General features: G+C 48.4%; 1 protein-coding gene across 17 annotated transcripts in view; it reads left to right on the top strand.

Annotated features, from left to right (window-relative positions):
• The window catches only part of UBR4 (ubiquitin protein ligase E3 component n-recognin 4), a 1,862,787-nt gene that overhangs the window by 478,084 nt on the left and 1,367,542 nt on the right, over window positions 1-17,161 (top strand). For 11 of the 17 annotated variants that reach the window (XM_069240131.1, XM_069240142.1, XM_069240139.1 and 8 more), the window contains exons 24-25: window positions 8,969-9,106; window positions 9,608-9,837. In XM_069240131.1, the coding sequence (XP_069096232.1) occupies window positions 8,969-9,106; window positions 9,608-9,837 (368 nt within the window). The remainder of the gene's footprint in view (window positions 1-8,968; window positions 9,107-9,607; window positions 9,838-17,161) is intronic. The other 6 variants (XM_069240143.1, XM_069240141.1, XM_069240132.1 and 3 more) reach the window with 1 other exon arrangement.

Raw genomic sequence — 17,161 nt, 5'->3', positions numbered from 1 at the left:
CTCCAGGATGGATTGAAGTCTGTTGTAAAACTGTTTTTCTTCCTCTGTGCTTAGCAATGGAAAACATTAAAGTTGATCCTCTTTTTCTTTGTGCAGAAGGTATCTGTGATGATTGTGGGACAGTGGGCGTCCCATCCACTCACAGCTTTGTTGGCTGCTAGTGCTGGCATCGGTGCTACTCCCCAAGTGTGTGGTGCACTCTCTCCCTCATGTCCAGAATACATTAGCATTTGTCCTGGAGCCAGTTCTTTCTTTCCGGACTCTGTACATCAGTTCTCACTAATGCCAAGCAGGGCAAGGTTGTAATGTTTGATCTCTGCTGCCTCTTGGACTATTTTGCCTCTCGTACATGGTACTTACGTTCCATATCCTGATGGAGATGGTATTGGTCAAAAGCAGGTGGAGCGGCTTTGTGGCTTCCAGTTATTTCTAGCATTCTACATAAGGCATCATCGCTTTCTGTGAAGGCGATTTCTCTTTCTCCATGGCCTGGATGTTTTTGATTGAAATGTGTGTAGCTAGGATATTTTCACATTGTGGAGAAGCCAGCCCCACACATAGCTCTCCTTTCGCAGCTGGGCTTGGGACTGACCATGGAGGAGTTAATAAGGACTTCTTGGAGTAAGGACTGGACTTCTGCACCACGGATGAGAGAAGTACCATAGGAGAGAATGGAGAAAGGCTGGTTCAGGGAGACATTGGAACCAGCTCCCTGCAAAGATTTCCAACATAGAGGCCAAGAGTCCAACGGAAAAGCCTCCAGGAAACAAGCTTGATCTCAGTTCCTCAACACACTGTAGGGGCATATTGCTCGTGCAGCTATGCCCTCACCTGTGGTATAATGCACGCTGCCTTAGGGCTGTAAGGCCTGCTAGAGGGGTGACTTACCTATGCCACAGGCAGTATTTTGTGTGCATGGCATCCTGAGGGGGATGCCATGTCGACTTTCCCTTTTTCTCCCCACCAACACACACAATCTGCAATGGCATTGTGCATGTGTTAGGTGAGGGGTCCCTAAGGGTGGCACAACACATGCTGCAGCTCTTAGAGACCTTCCCTGGTCACAGGGCCCTTGGTACCACTGGTACCTTTTACAAGGGACTTATCTGTGTGCCAGAGGTGTTCCAATTGTGGAAACAATGGTAAATTTTTAGTGAAAGAACACTGGTGCTGGGGCCTGGTTAGCAGAGTCCCAGCACACTTCTCAGTCAAGTCAGCATCAATATCCGTCAAAAAGTGGGGGGTAAGTGCAACAGGGAGCCATTTTCCTACAGTCCATTTTTAAAATAGCTTATTGCCATTTTAACAAAAACTGTATGTTATTGCTCTAATTCAAAGTTCCTAACTTACCTATGTGGAGTAGCTTGCATTTTATGTATCTACTTCAAATCTTGAACTTGTGGTTCTAAAAATAAATTAAGAAAATATATTTTTCTATATAAAAACCTATTGGCCTGGAGTAAGTCTGATTGTGTTGCTCATTTATTGCCTGTGTGTGTACAACAAATGCTTAACACTATCCACTGATAAGCCTACTGCCTGACCACACTACCACAAAATAGAGCATTAGAATTATCTAATTTTGCCACTATCTTACCTCTGTGGGGAACCTTTGGACTCCGTGCACACTATCTCTCTTAATTTGAGATAGTATATACAGAGCCAACTTCCTACAAGGAGTCTCAGTCTTCTCCTACTTCGACTGGCTGTTGAAGGCGCCTTCGCCCCAGACTACAGCAAACCTCATGCACAAGTTGGGGTTCACTATAAACGTGACGATGTCACACCTGACTCCCTCTCAGACTCTCCCTTTCATTGGAGCTTATCCTCCAGACAAGCGAGTTCGACATTCAGGCTATGATTCCGATCTTTCAACCTCGGTCTTGGGTTTCGGTGAGACGGACTCTGAGGCTGCTGGGCCTCATGGCCTCCTGCATCCTGCTAGTAAAACCTGCCAGATGGCATATGTGGGCTCTGCAGTGGGACTTGAAGTTCCAGTGGGCGCAGCATCAGGGAAATGTCTCTGACATTGTCCAGATCTCGGAGGGGACTCTGAAAGACCTGCAGTGGTGGCTTTCGAATCCAAATTGGGTCAATGACCGATCCCTCTCCCTTTCCCAACCAGATCTCTCTATAGTGACAGATGCGTCACTTCTGGGTTGGGGAGGCCCCATGGGAGAGGCGGAGATCAGAGGCCTCTGGCGGAGTCAGGGCTCCACATAAATATGCTGGAGCTCCGGGCGATCAGGCTTGAGTTGAAAGCATTGCTTCCCTCTCTCAAAGGGAAAGTGGTGCAGGTGTTCATGGACAACACTACCACCATGTGGTACTCCAACAAACGTCGGGAGAGCCTTGGTTAGATCTGTTCGCCGCCGCAGAGAACGTGCAGTGTCAGCTTTTTTGCGTATTGGAGTTTCCAAGGCGGCACTCGCTTGGAGATGCTTTTCGTCTCGAGTACAGCTCCGTCCTCCTTTTCGCCTATCCCTCCTCTGCCCAGAGTTCTCAAGAAAATCAAGTACGATCAGGCCCAAGTTATCTTGGTGGCTCCTCCGGACTGGGTTAGAAGAGTGTGGTAGCCAGAGCTATTGAGCATGTCCATCGATCATCCACTCAGACTGCCTCTTTGGTCAGATCTTCTGTCGCAGCAACAGGGGACGGTTCTCCACCTGAACCTGTCCAACCTCCGCCTTCATGTATGGAGATTGAGCGGCAGCAGTTGACGGCATTTGCCCTTCCACCCAAAAGTCTGCAGTGTTATCTTGGCAGCCAGGCGTCCATCGGCTAAAACTGTATACGCCTGTCGGAATAAATTTGTGGCATGGTGTACCAACAAATCTGTTCGCCTTTATGCCCCTCTGTCAGAGGTTCTTCTGTTTATTCTTTCTTTAGCCCAGCAGGGCTCTGTTTTGGGCACCCTTAAAGGGTATTTATCTGCCATTTCCGCCTTTTTTAGGTTACCTGATCATCCCTCACTCTTTAAATCTCCTAATGTGAGTAGGTTCCTAAAATGGCTCACCCACTTATTTCCTCCCACTCCATTTATCAACCCTCCGTGGGATCTTAATCTTGTACTTAATTATTTGATGTGTACCCCCTTTGAGCCAATGCATAATTGTCCCTTGCGGCTCCTCACCTTGAAAACTATCTTTCTGGTCGCTATCACTTCTGCTCGCACAGTGGGTGAGCTTCAGGCCCTTTCTTCAAAACCTCCATACTTGTCTGTACACCCTGACAAAGTAGTGCTACGCACTAGAACTTCCTTCCTTCCCAAGGTGGTTACACCATTTCATGTAGGCCAGTCCATCACTTTGCCTACCTTCTACGCACCCCCACATCCTTCCCATGAGGAGGAGAGACTCCACTTTCTGGACCCAAAAAGAGCGTTGACTTTCTACCTCAATCGTACTAAAGATTTCCGGGTGGACGATCAATTCTTCGTTGGCTATGTGTTTGCGAAAAAAGGGAATGTGGTGCAAAAGCGTACCTTCTCTCGATGGGTGCTTCTTTGCATCAAAATGTGCTACGCTTTGGCTAAGAATCAACCTCCTGAAGGCTTGCGTGCTCATTCCTCCAGAGCAACTGCTGCTTCCACTGCGTTAGCACGCAGAGTTCCTGTCCTGGATATCTGTCAGGCAGCCATGTGGGCATCCTTGCACACGTTTGCTAAGCATTACTGCCTGGATAGTCAGGTCTGTCGAGACGACTACTTTGGTTGTTCGGTCCTGCAGGACTTTCTAGTATGATCCTGGTTCGCGGCCCACCACCGAGGATGGCATTGCTTGGGTATCTATTCTAAGGTAAGGAATCTGCAACTAGAAGTGTCTATCAGGTGTACAAGTTACTTACCTTTGGTAACCAGATATCTGGTAGAGCTATTCTAGTTTCAGATTCCTTACCGCCCACCCATCCTCCCCGCTTGCGAAGTGATTTCTAGGGACAAGGATTCTCCCTTTCAGGTCCTTAGCTCGGACGCACCAATCTGTGTTCTTAGCGGCTCTGCGCTCTGGCGTGGAAAGTCGTTAAAAGAAACTGATGTCACTGCGCGAGGGCAGCATTTATGTACTACTCCCAATGTCATCACGGCGACCATGACGCCTATTACACCTGCAGAGTCGACAGACGCCACCTACAGTCACGCAAGGGTATTGCTTGAAGAAAAATCTGCGGATCCAGTCTGACGCCTGGGGGAAAATTCGAAGGTAAAGAATCTGCAACTAGAATGTCTATACCAGATATTTTGTTACCGAAGGTAAGTAACTTGTACTTTTGATAGGTAATGTGCTGTGACTCTTCCTTCAGTAGGTAATGTGTATGGGCACCGCCTCCGTTAGATTATTTATTTATTTTTTTCTTTGTCTTCCGTTGGGTTCGGAAGTCCACCAAGAGGGCTGACTTAGTTCTGTCCTTAACAATTTATTTTGGGCTTTCAGTTTTGAATGCTGAGAAGTTGATACCATTTCTTTTCTCAACTGCTTTTCGTCTTGCATAGTTCCCATGTCATGACATCAGAGAATGCAGATTGAAAGGGAGTGATTGAACATACACCCTTCCAGCATTCCTCCCCACAATGCAATTCCAAATATCTGTGCTCTGACCAGGATGACATCTGCAACTTGTGCCTTTCTCCCAGCCACACCAGCACCACTTGCAAGTTTTGCCTTGCCTTCGTTGGCAGAAAACCTTATAGTATTGAAAGGAAAGCCTCTAGCATATTGTAGGAAGTTGGCTTTGTATATACTATTTCAAAGTAAGAAATAGTGTGCACAGAGTCCAAGGGTTCCCCTTAGAGGTAAGATAGTGGCAAAAAGAGATAATTGTAATGCTCTATTTTGCGGTAGTGTGGAGGAGCAGTAGGCTTATCAGAGGGTAGTGTTAAGCATCTGTTGTACACACACGCACAATAAATGAGGAACACACACTCAGACTTACTCCAGGCCAATAGGTTTTTATATAGAAAAATATATTTTCTTAGTTTATTTTTAAGAACCATAGGTTCAAGATTTACAAATAATACTTCAAATGAAAGGTATTTCACTCATGTATTCTAGGAACTTTTAATAATCACAATAGCGTGTACAGGTTTGACAAAAATGGCAATAAGCTATTTTAAAAGTGGACACTGTGCAAAAATCAACAGTTCCTGGGGGAGGTAAGTAATTAAGTTCACAGGTAAGTAAAACACTTACAGGGTTCAAAGTTGGGTCCAAGGTATCCCACCGTTGGGGGTTCAAGGCAATCCCAAAGTTACCACACCAGCAGCTCGGGGCCGGTCAGGTGCAGAGGTCAAAGAGGTGCCCAAAACACATAGGCTTCAATGGAAACAGGGGTGCCCCGGTTCCAATCTGCCAGCAGGCAAGTACCCGCGTCCTCGGAGGGCAGACCAGGGGGGTTTTGTAGGGCACTGGGGGGGGACACAAGCAGGCACAGAAAGTACACCCTCAGCGGCACAGGGGCGGCCGAGTGCATAGTGCAAACAGGCGTCAGGTTTTGTTTTGAAAGCAATGGGGAGACCCGGGAGTCTCTTCAACGATGCAGGTAGGCACGGGGGCTCCACGGGGTAGCCACCACCTGGGCTTGGCAGAGGGTCGCGTGGGGGCCACTCCTGCACTGGAGTTCGGTTCCTTCAGGTCCTGGGGTCTGAGGGTGCAGTGCTGGTTCCAGGCGTTGTGTTCCTTGTTACAGGCAGTCGCGGTCAGGGGGAGCCTCTGGATTTCCTCTGCAGGCGTCGCTGTTGGGGCTCTGGGTGGGGTGGCAACTCTGGCAACTCACGGGCTCGCAGTCGCCGGGGAGTTCTCCCTGAAGTGCTAGTTTTCCGCAGGTCGAGCCGGGGGCGTCGGGTGCAGAGTGGAAAGTCTCACGCTTCCAGGGAAAACGTGTGGTATTTAAAAGTTGCTGCTTTGTTGTAGAAAGTTGCAGTTTGTTGAACAGGGCCGCTGTTCTCGGGAGCTTCTTGGTCCTTTAGATGCAGGGCAGTCCTCTGAGGCTTCAGAGGTCGGTGGAAGTAGGGAGACAGGCTGGTGGGGCTGGGGCCAAGTCAGTTGTTGTCTCCGTCTTCACTGCAGGGCTTCAGGTCAGCAGTCCTCCTTCTTTAGGTTGCAGGAATCTGTCTTCTTTGGTTCTGGGAGCCCCTAAATACTGAATTTAGGGGTGTGTTTAGGTCTGGGAGGGCAGTAGCCAATGGCTACTGTCCTGGAGGGTGGCGACCTGAGGGGAGGGGGGCACATCCCTAATCCTATTGGGGGAATCCTCCAATCTCAAGATGGAGGATGTCTAAAGGCAGGGGTCACCTCAGCTCAGGGCACCTTAGGGGCAGTCCTGACTGGTGGGTGACTCCTTGTTTTTCTCATTATCTCCTCCAGCCTTGCAGCCAAAAGTGGGGGCAGTGGCCGGAGCGGCAGGCATCTCCACCAGCTGGGATGCCCGGGGCCGCTGTAACAAAAGGGGTGAGCCTTTGAGGCTCACTGCCAGGTGTTACAGTTCCTGCAGGGGGAGGTGTGAAGCACCTCCACCCAGTACAGGCTTTGTTCCTGGCCACAGAGTGACAAAGGCACTCTCCTCATGTGGCCAACAACTTGTCTGGTTTGTGGCAGCCTGGCAAGAACTGTCAACTTATACAAGAAGTCGGATTGGTATTCAGGGGGCATCTCTAGTATGCCCCCTGGGTGTATGTTACAATAAATCCCACACTGGCATGAGTGTGCATTTATTGTGCTGAGAAGTTTGATATCAAATTTCCCAGATTTCAGTGTAGCCATTATGGAACTGTGGAGTTCGTGTTTGACAGACTCCCAGACCATATACTCTACTGGCTACCCTGCACTTACAGTGTCTAAGGTTTTGCTTAAACACTGTAGGGGCATAGTGCTCATGCACATATGCCCTCACCTGTGGTATTGTGCACCCTGCCTTAGGACTGCTAGAGGGGTGACTTACTATGCCACAGGCAGTGTGAGGTTGGCATGGCACTCTGAGGGGAGGGCCATGTCGACTTAGTCTTTTTCTCCCCACCAGCACACACAAGCTGTGAAGCAGTGTGCATGTGCTGAGTGAGGGGTCTCCAGGGTGGCATAAGACATGCTGAAGCCCTTAGAGACCTTCCCTGGCATCAGGGCCCTTGTTACCAAGGGTACCAATTACAAGGGACTTATGAGTGCCAGGGTTGTGCCAGTTGTGGAGACAAAGGTACAATTTAGGGAAAGAACACTGGCGCTGGGACCTGGTTAGCAGGGTCCCAGCACACTTTCAATCAAAACTTAGCATCGGTAAAGGCAAAAAGTTAGGGGGTAACCATGCCAAGGAGGTATTTCCTTACATTCAGTGCACTTCTTCTTGGGTCCAGAGAATCTGTTTTCTGGTTGTGGGAGCTACCTACATACTCAGCTTAGGGGCATTTAGGGGTGTGTAGGGTAATAGGCAATGGGCTATTGTCCCTTGGGGTGCCTACCCCTCTATATGACCACTGCCATTGGGGAGTGGGCATATTCCTATCCTAGAAGACCTAGTTTCAATCAAGACCAAGATGGTGGAACTCTTCCTCGAGGGTCCACATAGGGTTGCCCATCTTATGGATGTGGCTAGCCCAGAGATAGTACATGCCCACTGACTAATTTATTTCCTGCCTCTCCTGGTGCCAAATAGACCTTCCTGGGGGGTGGGGGGGGCAGGGCCAGGTGCCTTAAAAGCTAGTGTCCTGGACATCATCTGCAAGCTTATACATAAGTGCAAATCAAATCGTCCTAAACCTACACTTAGCTGCTGTAGCAACTTACATACAAAGCACAGAACATCCATCTCTGTTTAGGGTTACACTAGTCAAGGCTTCATGGTGGGTATTGAGAGGGTCACCTCCCCACCCCCATTGATACTGCCTCCAGGTCCTTTATCAGTGGTAGCTTTCCTTGTGCCCATTTCTTCCCTCAGGCTTATTGACAAACTGCAGATCTTCAGTCTTAGAGTCCTTTATCCAGGTTCATAAAGATAGTGGCTCTTGGAACCAATCCCAAATCTCTCTTGAGGTGCTTTCCCTTCTCCATCTCAGTCAAAATACAAGCTCTGAGTCATGGTTCCGCAACCTGCCTTGGTAGCAGGAAGAGCATTACATATGCTCGACTTCAAAAGAGCTCTTATGTATTATATTGACAGAACCAAGCCTTTTCATAGGTCTAACTAGCTTATTTGTAGGCTTTGCAAAGTCTCGCAAAGGTGACCCGATCTCTAAATCTACATTAGTCAAGTAAATAGTCTGGTCCGTCCAAACCTGTCTAAAAGGACACTCATACCCAGGGCATGCTCCACCTGTAAGAAAAGGGAAACTATGTATTTCTTAAGCAACATATTGCTAGCAGACATCTCCAGTATTGCTAGCTGACATCTGCAGAGTGGCCACTTGGTCCACCCCACATATATTGACCACACAATTTGAGTAGACATACTGTCCCATCTACAGGCTAAGGGTGGCCAAACTGTCTTAATGACATAGTTTCAGACATCTACATTGAACACGTGCTACCCACTTTTTTTTTTTTTTAAAGTACTGATTGTGGGTCTCTGCAGAACACGTGTATCAACAGCCCCACATGCTTCAAACCGAAAATGTTATTCAGCGCATAAAAAGTAACTCAGCTGCTGTGCAGAAAGCAACCTATCATAAAGTCTATGCCTATGTGCATTCTCTACTAACAGAGGAGTAGCAGCACACCCTTTCGAACTCCAATACTAGATGTCCTGAGTACTCAAAGCATTGGAATCTACAGTACTACGTGCTACAAACTAATGATTACAGGGTAAGTAACATTTACCTTTTCATATGGGGAACAATCAGGTGGATCTTTTCACCAAACAAAAACCACTATGAAACATGATATTGACAGTCGAGATGCTAGCAGCCAATGTCTGACCTGTTGGCTTTACCAATGCTTTTTGCTTTTGGTCTTTGCTCTGTGTAAAGAATGTATTGTTTTCTACCTAGGAACATCTTGTGAAGCAGGGAATGAAAGCTGAAGAGGCTGCCTCACTCTCGGAAGTCACTTCTGCCAAATGCAGTTCTGTGAAGTATGATGTGGAGCTAGCGGAAGAATACATCGCTCGTCAGGTGATGACTGGCTTGGTAAACAGAAGTGTTACAGAAATGGCTTGTGTGATCCTCTTCTATGTGGAGGTCTTTGGGGTGGGGGTGTAAAGGGTGGTCTGGCAAGGCCTTTATAGGTCTATGGCAGAATTCTAAGGGGTGCAGCTGTTATTAGGAAGATAGTGTTGTCTTCATCCAGTAAGGCTCAGTAGAGGAGTATTGTGGGAATGGAAGTAATTCTTTGAGTTTGAAGGTTGTGGGACCAACCCCTTTGTACCTCTTGGGGTGAACACTTCAACAATTTTTACATTTGTTTAGTTTGGGGTGTCTTGTACTTTGATTGAGGTACACAGTTAAACAGACGAAAACCGATGCTTAAGGGTCCATTTCTGTTATTTTCAAGCTGGAGGTTGGTGGGAGGGGGAAGAGTGGTTTTTCGTACTGCTCCCAAATGTTGCAGTTTCAAGTGGCTGCTGTTGCTATTCTCTTGCTTCCCTATGGTTGCGTTCCGCATCTAATTCCATTTCCCTATTTGTGCAGATATCCTCATTCTGTGGAGTGGATTTTTACAGCTTTCTCAAGTTGCAAGAAGTGCCTAACTTGCAGTCTATCTACACTCTGGATGCTGTGATCTCAAAGGTGCAGGTGTCTCTGGATGAACACTTCTCCAAGACTGCAGCTGATACAGACCCACATAAGGCTTCAGAGATCACCAAAAACCTCCTTCCAGCCACCCTACAGCTCATAGACATCTATGCTGCCTTTACCAGGTGTGAAAATTGGGGAGGGTGTATTTGCTGTTGGTGGATGTGAGGGGGTAATTTGTCACCAAGCATAATACTTGCATTCACTGGGACGTGTTGGGGAAAGATGTGTTTACTGGACCACTGAGGAAGACCTGTTTAATGGTTGTGTGGAAAGGTCCTATCTTCTCACTGGATGATGAAAAAGATGCGATTTCTTGGTTTACTTACCCATCCTGTAGGTCCGTCAGTGCTTCCTGAAGTTTGTGGTTGGAAAGGAGCATTTTCAGTTCAGTGCTCCCCGTTATATTCAACACTGCCCCTCAGGTATTCATGAAAGTGATGGCAGTGGTAGCAGCGAACTTAGGTGGTCAGGAGTCCATTCTTCCCCTACCTCGAAGACTGGCTGATGAAGGTGGGGTCACATCAGCCTTTTGTCAACCACCTTCAGACTAAGATGAACCTCTTTCATCTTTGGGGTTTTACCATCAATGGGCCAAAGTCACACCGACTCCTCAGGCGTTCACCCTTCATCGGAGCTATTCTGAATGTTGTAGGAAACTGGATGTCTTTGCAGATGCCCCTTCCCCCTTTTTGACCCCTTCTAGAACTACTAAATGTTGATTTTCAACTCTTGGCAGTGCACTGAGGCCTGCTAAACAGGCCTCAGTGCCTTTGCTTTTTCCTTAAAACAAGGTATGCCTACTTATCAACTGACACAGGACTTAAGCACCCCTGTAAGTCCCTAGTAAATGGTACCAATAGGACATGGGTTTTAAAGAGGGGTTCCTAAGGGCTGCTGCATAACTTATGCCACCTAAGTAACCCACACACAAATTGCACACAGCCTGCCATTGCAGACTACGTGTCAGGGTGCACGCCCTTAATGAAAGCACATTGCACACACATTGTATGCCATGCCAAAGTCACTGCATGCATTATATGTAAGTCACCCCAACAGTGGGCCTTAACCCTAAGCAGGGTGCATTATAATAGATTTGAGGACATATCTGTGTTAGCAGATATGTCTCTATGATGCCTAGTTCTGCTCCCAGACATTGCAAGTGACTAGGCAGCCTTCCTAAAGCATGTAGTGGATGCTGGTCAGCATGAGTGATCCAGCTACATGATGGTGGCATGGAAAATAGTGGTCTTTGGTATCAAATACCTCATCTTCTTAAATCCATTCTGATGCCAATTTTTTCTTTATTATGGCATGCACCCTGAGGGTGCCTTAGAGGTGGCTCTGGAAACCTACAATTTCTCTAGTGTTCTGGCTAACTGGTTTCGACCAGCCTGCCACCACGGAGGAGTTTTTGACCCTCTAGAGGTGAGAACCTCTGCTCTCAGAGGTCAGAAACTGCATGCTCTGGCAGGTGTTATCACCTCTGCCAACTGGATGGCTAGTAACTCTTCCTACCAAAGCCAGGCACCTGCCCTTTGGGTGCCACCTTTGGTATGTGACCCCTAGCTTCCCCCTGACCTGGGAGAGGTAACCTCCTGTCCTGAGGCCCTTTTGGTACCAGTACTTCGAGAAGTAACCAGGATCTCCTGTGGAGTAGTGGAGATGCTTCCCTGCAGGCACCAAGGAAAACTTGAGGATTCTGGACTGCCAAAACTGGACAGCACCACTGCAACCCTGCCCTACCCCGAGTTGAAGTGGGCCAATGGTGCAAGCGTGCTCCCCAGAGCTGAAGCCCACCTTGGGTTTGCCAGCTTTAGACTTCCTGACGCCATCTGCATCCTCTTTATGCTGGCCTGCTCTACCGTGAGTGCCTCTGGTGACAAAAAACCAGATGCAGGAGGACACCCCTGCAACTGGCCTCCCCAGCCCAAGGAGAAGAGGACCAAAGGTGTCATCATGGCCCCGAATATTAGGAGACTGGATCTTCCACCCCCCCTCCCCCAGTTGGGTTCACCCGCACTGGCCCCCAGCTTGCACTTACTTCATAACCAGACTGATCTCCATTGAAATGAATGTGACACTCAACACTGTAACACCTCTCCACCCGGAATCCCCAGTGCCCCACTCTCGAGATGACCCATTTGTGTGGCCTTGGACCTTACCCTATACTCACCTCCAGTCTAGAAGAATAGTCTTGAAACTTGTTGCCATGTACCCGTGTGTAGTGTCGTTTTGTTCTCATATGATAACATTATGGTACCCAAGGTTGAAAAGCACCTCTGCACCTTGAATGCCTCAGTACCACCCTGAAGGGACATGTTGGTGCTGCTTTGGAATTTGCCCCATACTTACCTTAACTCCAGAAAAGCAGTCCTGTAAGTCATTAAGTGCCTGAATGCAGTATGTTTTTCCCTATAGGATAAAATTACCACTCCAGAAATTGCACTGCTAACTTTTGAAACATACACAATCATATCTCAAAGTAGTTATCTGATTTTCAGGATCATGGTATTGAAATTCAATAATTGTTTTTTTTTATAAATTGGTGTTGGATTTCTTTATTAAGTGTGTCTTGCTTACTGTGTCTGGAATAAGACAAGCATTGTCTTGATAAGTCATGGTACAAGTGTGTGTGGTCATGGTCTGAAACACAAATGGGTGAAGAGGCTTCGTTGCTAGTCACTGGAGACCATTAATGAGCCAGGCATAAACTAGACATTATAAGCCTCTGTAGGAAGTTGGCTCTGTATGTGCTATTTCAAAGTAAGGAATAGCATGCACAGAGTCCAAGGGTTCCCCTAAGAGGTAAAATAGTGGTAAAAAGAGATAATACTAATGCTCTATTTTGTGGTAGTGTGGTCGAGCAGTAGGCTTATCCAAGGAGTAGTGTTAAGCATTTGTTGTACATACACATAGACAATAAATTAGGTACACACACTCAGAGACAAATCCAGCCAATAGGTTTTGTTATAGAAAAATATCTTTTCTTAGTTTATTTTAAGAACCACAGGTTCAAATTTTACATGTAATATCTCATTTGAAAGGTATTGCAGGTAAGTACTCTAGGAACTTTGAATCATTACTTTAGCATGTATACTTTTTACATAAAACACAATAAGCTGTTTTAAAAGTGGACACAGTGCAATTTTTACAGTTCCTGAGGGAGGTAAGTTATTGTTAATTTTCACAGGTAAGTAAGTCACTTACAGGTTTTAGTTTTTGGTCCAAGGTAGCCCACCGTTGGGGGTTCAGAGCAACCCCAAAGTTATCACACCAGCAGCTCAGGGCCGGTCAGGTGCAAAGGTCAAAGAGGTGCCCAAAACACATAGGCTATAATGGAGAGAAGGGGGTGCCCCGGTTCCAGTCTGCCAGCAGGTAAGTACCCGCGTCTTCGGAGGGCAGACCAGGGGGGTTTTGTAGGGCACCGGGGGGGACAAGTCCACAAAGAAAGTACACCCTCAGCAGCGCGAAGGGGCCGGGTGCAGTGTGCAAACAAGCGTCGGGTTTCCTTTAGTTTTCAATGGGAGACCAAGGGGTCTCTTCAGCGATGCAGGCAGGCAAGGGGGGGGCTCCTCGGGGTAGCCACCACCTGGGCAAGGGAGAGGGCCTCCTGGGGGTCACTCCTGCACAGAAGTTCAGTTTCTTTAGGGGCTGGGGGCTGCGGGTGCAGGGTCTTTCCCAGCCGTCGGGAAATGGAGTTCAGACAGTCGCGGTCAGGGGGAGCCTGGGGATTCCCTCTGCAGGCGTCGCTGTGGGGGCTCAGGGGGGACAACTTTGGTTACTCACAGTCGTAGAGTCGCCGGAGGGTCCTCCCCGAGTTGGTTGTTCTCCACCAGTCGAGTCGGGGTCGCCGGGTGCAGTGTTGCAAGTCTCACGCTTCTTGCGGGGAGTTGCAGGGGTTTTTAAATCTGCTCCTTGTAACAAAGTTGCAGTTGTTTTGGAACAGTGCCGCTGTCCTCGGGAGTTTCTTGTCTTTTTCGAAGCAGGGCAGTCCTCAGAGGATTCAGAGGTCGGTGGTCCCTTGGAAAGCGTCGCTGGAGCAGGTTTCTTTGGAAGGCAGGAGACAGGCCGGTAAGTCTGGGGCCAAGGCAGTTGGTGTCTTCTGTTCTTCCTCTGCAGGGGTTTGTCAGCTCAGCAGTCCTTCTTGTAGTTGCAGGAATCTAAATCTTTAGGTTCAGGGAAGCCCTTAAATACTAAATTTAAGGGCGTGTTTAGGTCTGGGGGGTTAGTAGCCAATGGCTACTAGCCCTGAGGGTGGGTACACCCTCTTTGTGCCTCCTCCCAAGGGGAGGGGGTCACATCCCTAATCCTATTGGGGGAATCCTCCATCTGCAAGATGGAGGATTTCTAAAAGTTAGTCACCTCAGCTCAGGACACCTTAGGGGCTGTCCTGACTGGCCAGTGACTCCTCCTTGTTATTCTCATTATTTTCTCCGGCCTTGCTGCCAAAAGTGGGGGCCGGAGGGGGCGGGCAACTCCACTAGCTGGAGTGTCCTGCGGTGCTGTGACAAAGGGGTGAGCCTTTGAGGCTCACCGCCAGGTGTTACAGCTCCTGCCTGGGGGAGGTGTTAGCATCTCCACCCAGTGCAGGCTTTGTTACTGGCCTCATAGTGACAAAGGCACTCTCCCCATGGGGCCAGCAACATGTCTCTAATGTGGCAGGCTGCTGGAACCAGTCAGCCTACACAGATAGTCGGTTAGGTTTCAGGGGGCACCTCTAAGGTGCCCTCTGTGGTGTATTTTACAATAAAATGTACACTGGCATCAGTGTGCATTTATTGTGCTGAGAAGTTTGATACCAAACTTCCCAGTTTTCAGTGTAGCCATTATGGTGCTGTGGAGTTCGTGTAAAACAGACTCCCAGACCATATACTCTTATGGCTACCCTGCACTTACAATGTCTAAGGTTTTGCTTAGACACTGTAGGGGCACAGTGCTCATGCACTGGTGCCCTCACCTATGGTATAGTGCACCCTGCCTTAGGGCTGTAAGGCCTGCTAGAGGGGTGTCTTACCTATACTGCATAGGCAGTGAGAGGCTGGCATGGCACCCTGAGGGGAGTGCCATGTCGACTTACTCATTTTGTTCTCACTAGCACACACAAGCTGGTAAGCAGTGTGTCTGTGCTGAGTGAGGGGTCTCTAGGGTGGCATAATACATGCTGCAGCCCTTAGAGACCTTCCCTGGCATCAGGGCCCTTGGTACCAGGGGTACCAGTTACAAGGGACTTATTTGGGTGCCAGGGTGTGCCAATTGTGGAATCAAAAGTACAGGTTAGGGAAAGAACACTGGTGCTGGGGCCTGGTTAGCAGGCCTCAGCACACTTTCAATTCAAAACATAGCATCAGCAAAGGCAAAAAGTCAGGGGGTAACCATGCCAAGGAGGCATTTCCTTACACAACCCCCCCCCCCCCCCCCAAACGAAAGAGGATGAGACTAACCTTTCCCAAGAGAGTCTTCATTTTCTAAGTGGAAGAACCTGGAAAGGCCATCGGCATTGGCATGGGCAGTTCCAGGTCTGTGTTCCACTATAAAGTCCATTCCCTGTAGGGAGATGGACCACCTCAACAGTTTTGGATTTTCACCTTTCATTTGCATCAGCCATCTGAGAGGTCTGTGGTCAGTCTGAACTAGGAAGTGAGTACCAGAGAGGTATGGTCTCAGCTTCTTCAGGGACCAAACCACAGCAAAGGCCTCCCTCTCAATGGCACTCCAACGCTGCTCCCTGGGGAGTAACCTCCTGCTAATGAAAGCAACAGGCTGGTCAAGGCCATCATCATTTGTTTGGGACAAAACTGCCCCTATCCCATGTTCAGAGGCATCTGTTTGCACAATGAACTGCTTGGAGTAATCTGGAGCTTTTAGAACTGGTGCTGTGCACATAGCTTGCTTCAGGGTGTCAAAGGCCTGTTGGCATTCTACAGTCCAGTTTACTTTCTTGGGCATTTTCTTGGAGGTGAGTTCTGTGAGGGCTGTCACAATGGATCCATATCCCTTCACAAACCTCCTATAGTACCCAGTCAAGCCAAGGAATGCCCTGACTTGAGTCTGGGTTTTTGGAGCTGCCCAGTCCAGAATAGTCTGGATCTTAGGCTGGAGTGGGTCCCAAGTAAACCACAGTTCCCTGCCCTATCTGGCATTTGGATGCCTTGATAGAGAGGCCTGCAGATTGCAGAGCCTTCAAAACCTTCTTCAGGTGGACCAGGTGATCCTGCCAGGTGGAGCTGAAGACAGCAATATCATCAAGATAAGCTGCACTAAAGGATTCCAACCCAGCAAGGACTTGATTCACCAACCTTTGGAAGGTGGCAGGGGCATTCTTTAAACCAAAGGGCATAACAGTGAACTGATAATGCCCATCAGGTGTGGAGAATGCTGTCTTTTCTTTTGCTCCAGGGGCCATTTTGATTTGCCAGTACCCTGCTGTTAAGTCAAAGGTACTTAAGAATTTGGCAGCCCCTAATTTGTCTATTAGCTCATCAGCTCTAGGAATGGGGTGAGCATCTGTCTTGGTGACAGAGTTGAGACCTCTGTAGTCCACACAAAACCTCATCTCTCTCTTTCCTTCTTTGGTGTGAGGTTTGGGGACTAAGACCACTGGGCTAGCCCAGGGGCTGTCGGAGTACTCAATTACTCCCAATTCCAGCATCTTGTGGACTTCCACCTTGATGCTTTCCTTAACTTGGTCAGACTGTCTAAATATTTTGTTTTTGACAGGCATGCTGTCTCCTGTGTCCACATCATGGGTACACAGGTGTGTCTGACCAGGGGTTAGGGAAAAGAGTTCAGCAAACTGCTGCAGGACCTTCCTACAGTCAGACTGCTGTTGGCTAGAGAGGGTGTCTGAGTAGATCACTCCATCTACTGAGCCATCTTTAGGGTCTGATGAGAGGAGATCAGGGAGAGGCTCACTCTCAGCTTCCTGGTCCTCATCTGTTACCATCAACAGATTTACATCAGCCCTGTCATGGAAGAGCTTAAGGCGGTTCACATGGATCACCCTCTTGGGGCTCCTGCTTGTGCCCAGGTCCACCAGGTAGGTGACCTGACTCTTCCTTTCTAGTACTGGGTAAGGGCCACTCCATTTGTCCTGGAGTGCCCTGGGAGCCACAGGCTCCAGAACCCAGACTTTCTGCCCTGGTTGAAATTCAACCAGTGCAGCCTTTTGGTCATACCACAACTTCTGGAGTTGTTGGCTGGCCTCAAGGTTTTTACTTGCCTTTTCCATGTACTCTGCCATCCTTGAGCGAAGGCCAAGTACATAGTCCACTATGTCTTGTTTAGGCTCATGAAGAAGTCTCTCCCAGCCTTCTTTAACAAGAGCAAGTGGTCCCCTTACAGGGTGGCCAAACAGAAGTTCAAAGGGTGAGAATCCTACTCCCTTCTGAGGCACCTCTCTGTAAGCGAAAAGCAGACATGGCAGGAGGACATCCCATCTCCTTTTGA

Source organism: Pleurodeles waltl, chromosome 6 (assembly GCF_031143425.1).
Source record: "Pleurodeles waltl isolate 20211129_DDA chromosome 6, aPleWal1.hap1.20221129, whole genome shotgun sequence".
In the NCBI taxonomy this organism is placed as follows: domain Eukaryota; kingdom Metazoa; phylum Chordata; class Amphibia; order Caudata; family Salamandridae; genus Pleurodeles; species Pleurodeles waltl.
This window is presented reverse-complemented; position numbering and strand designations above follow the sequence as displayed.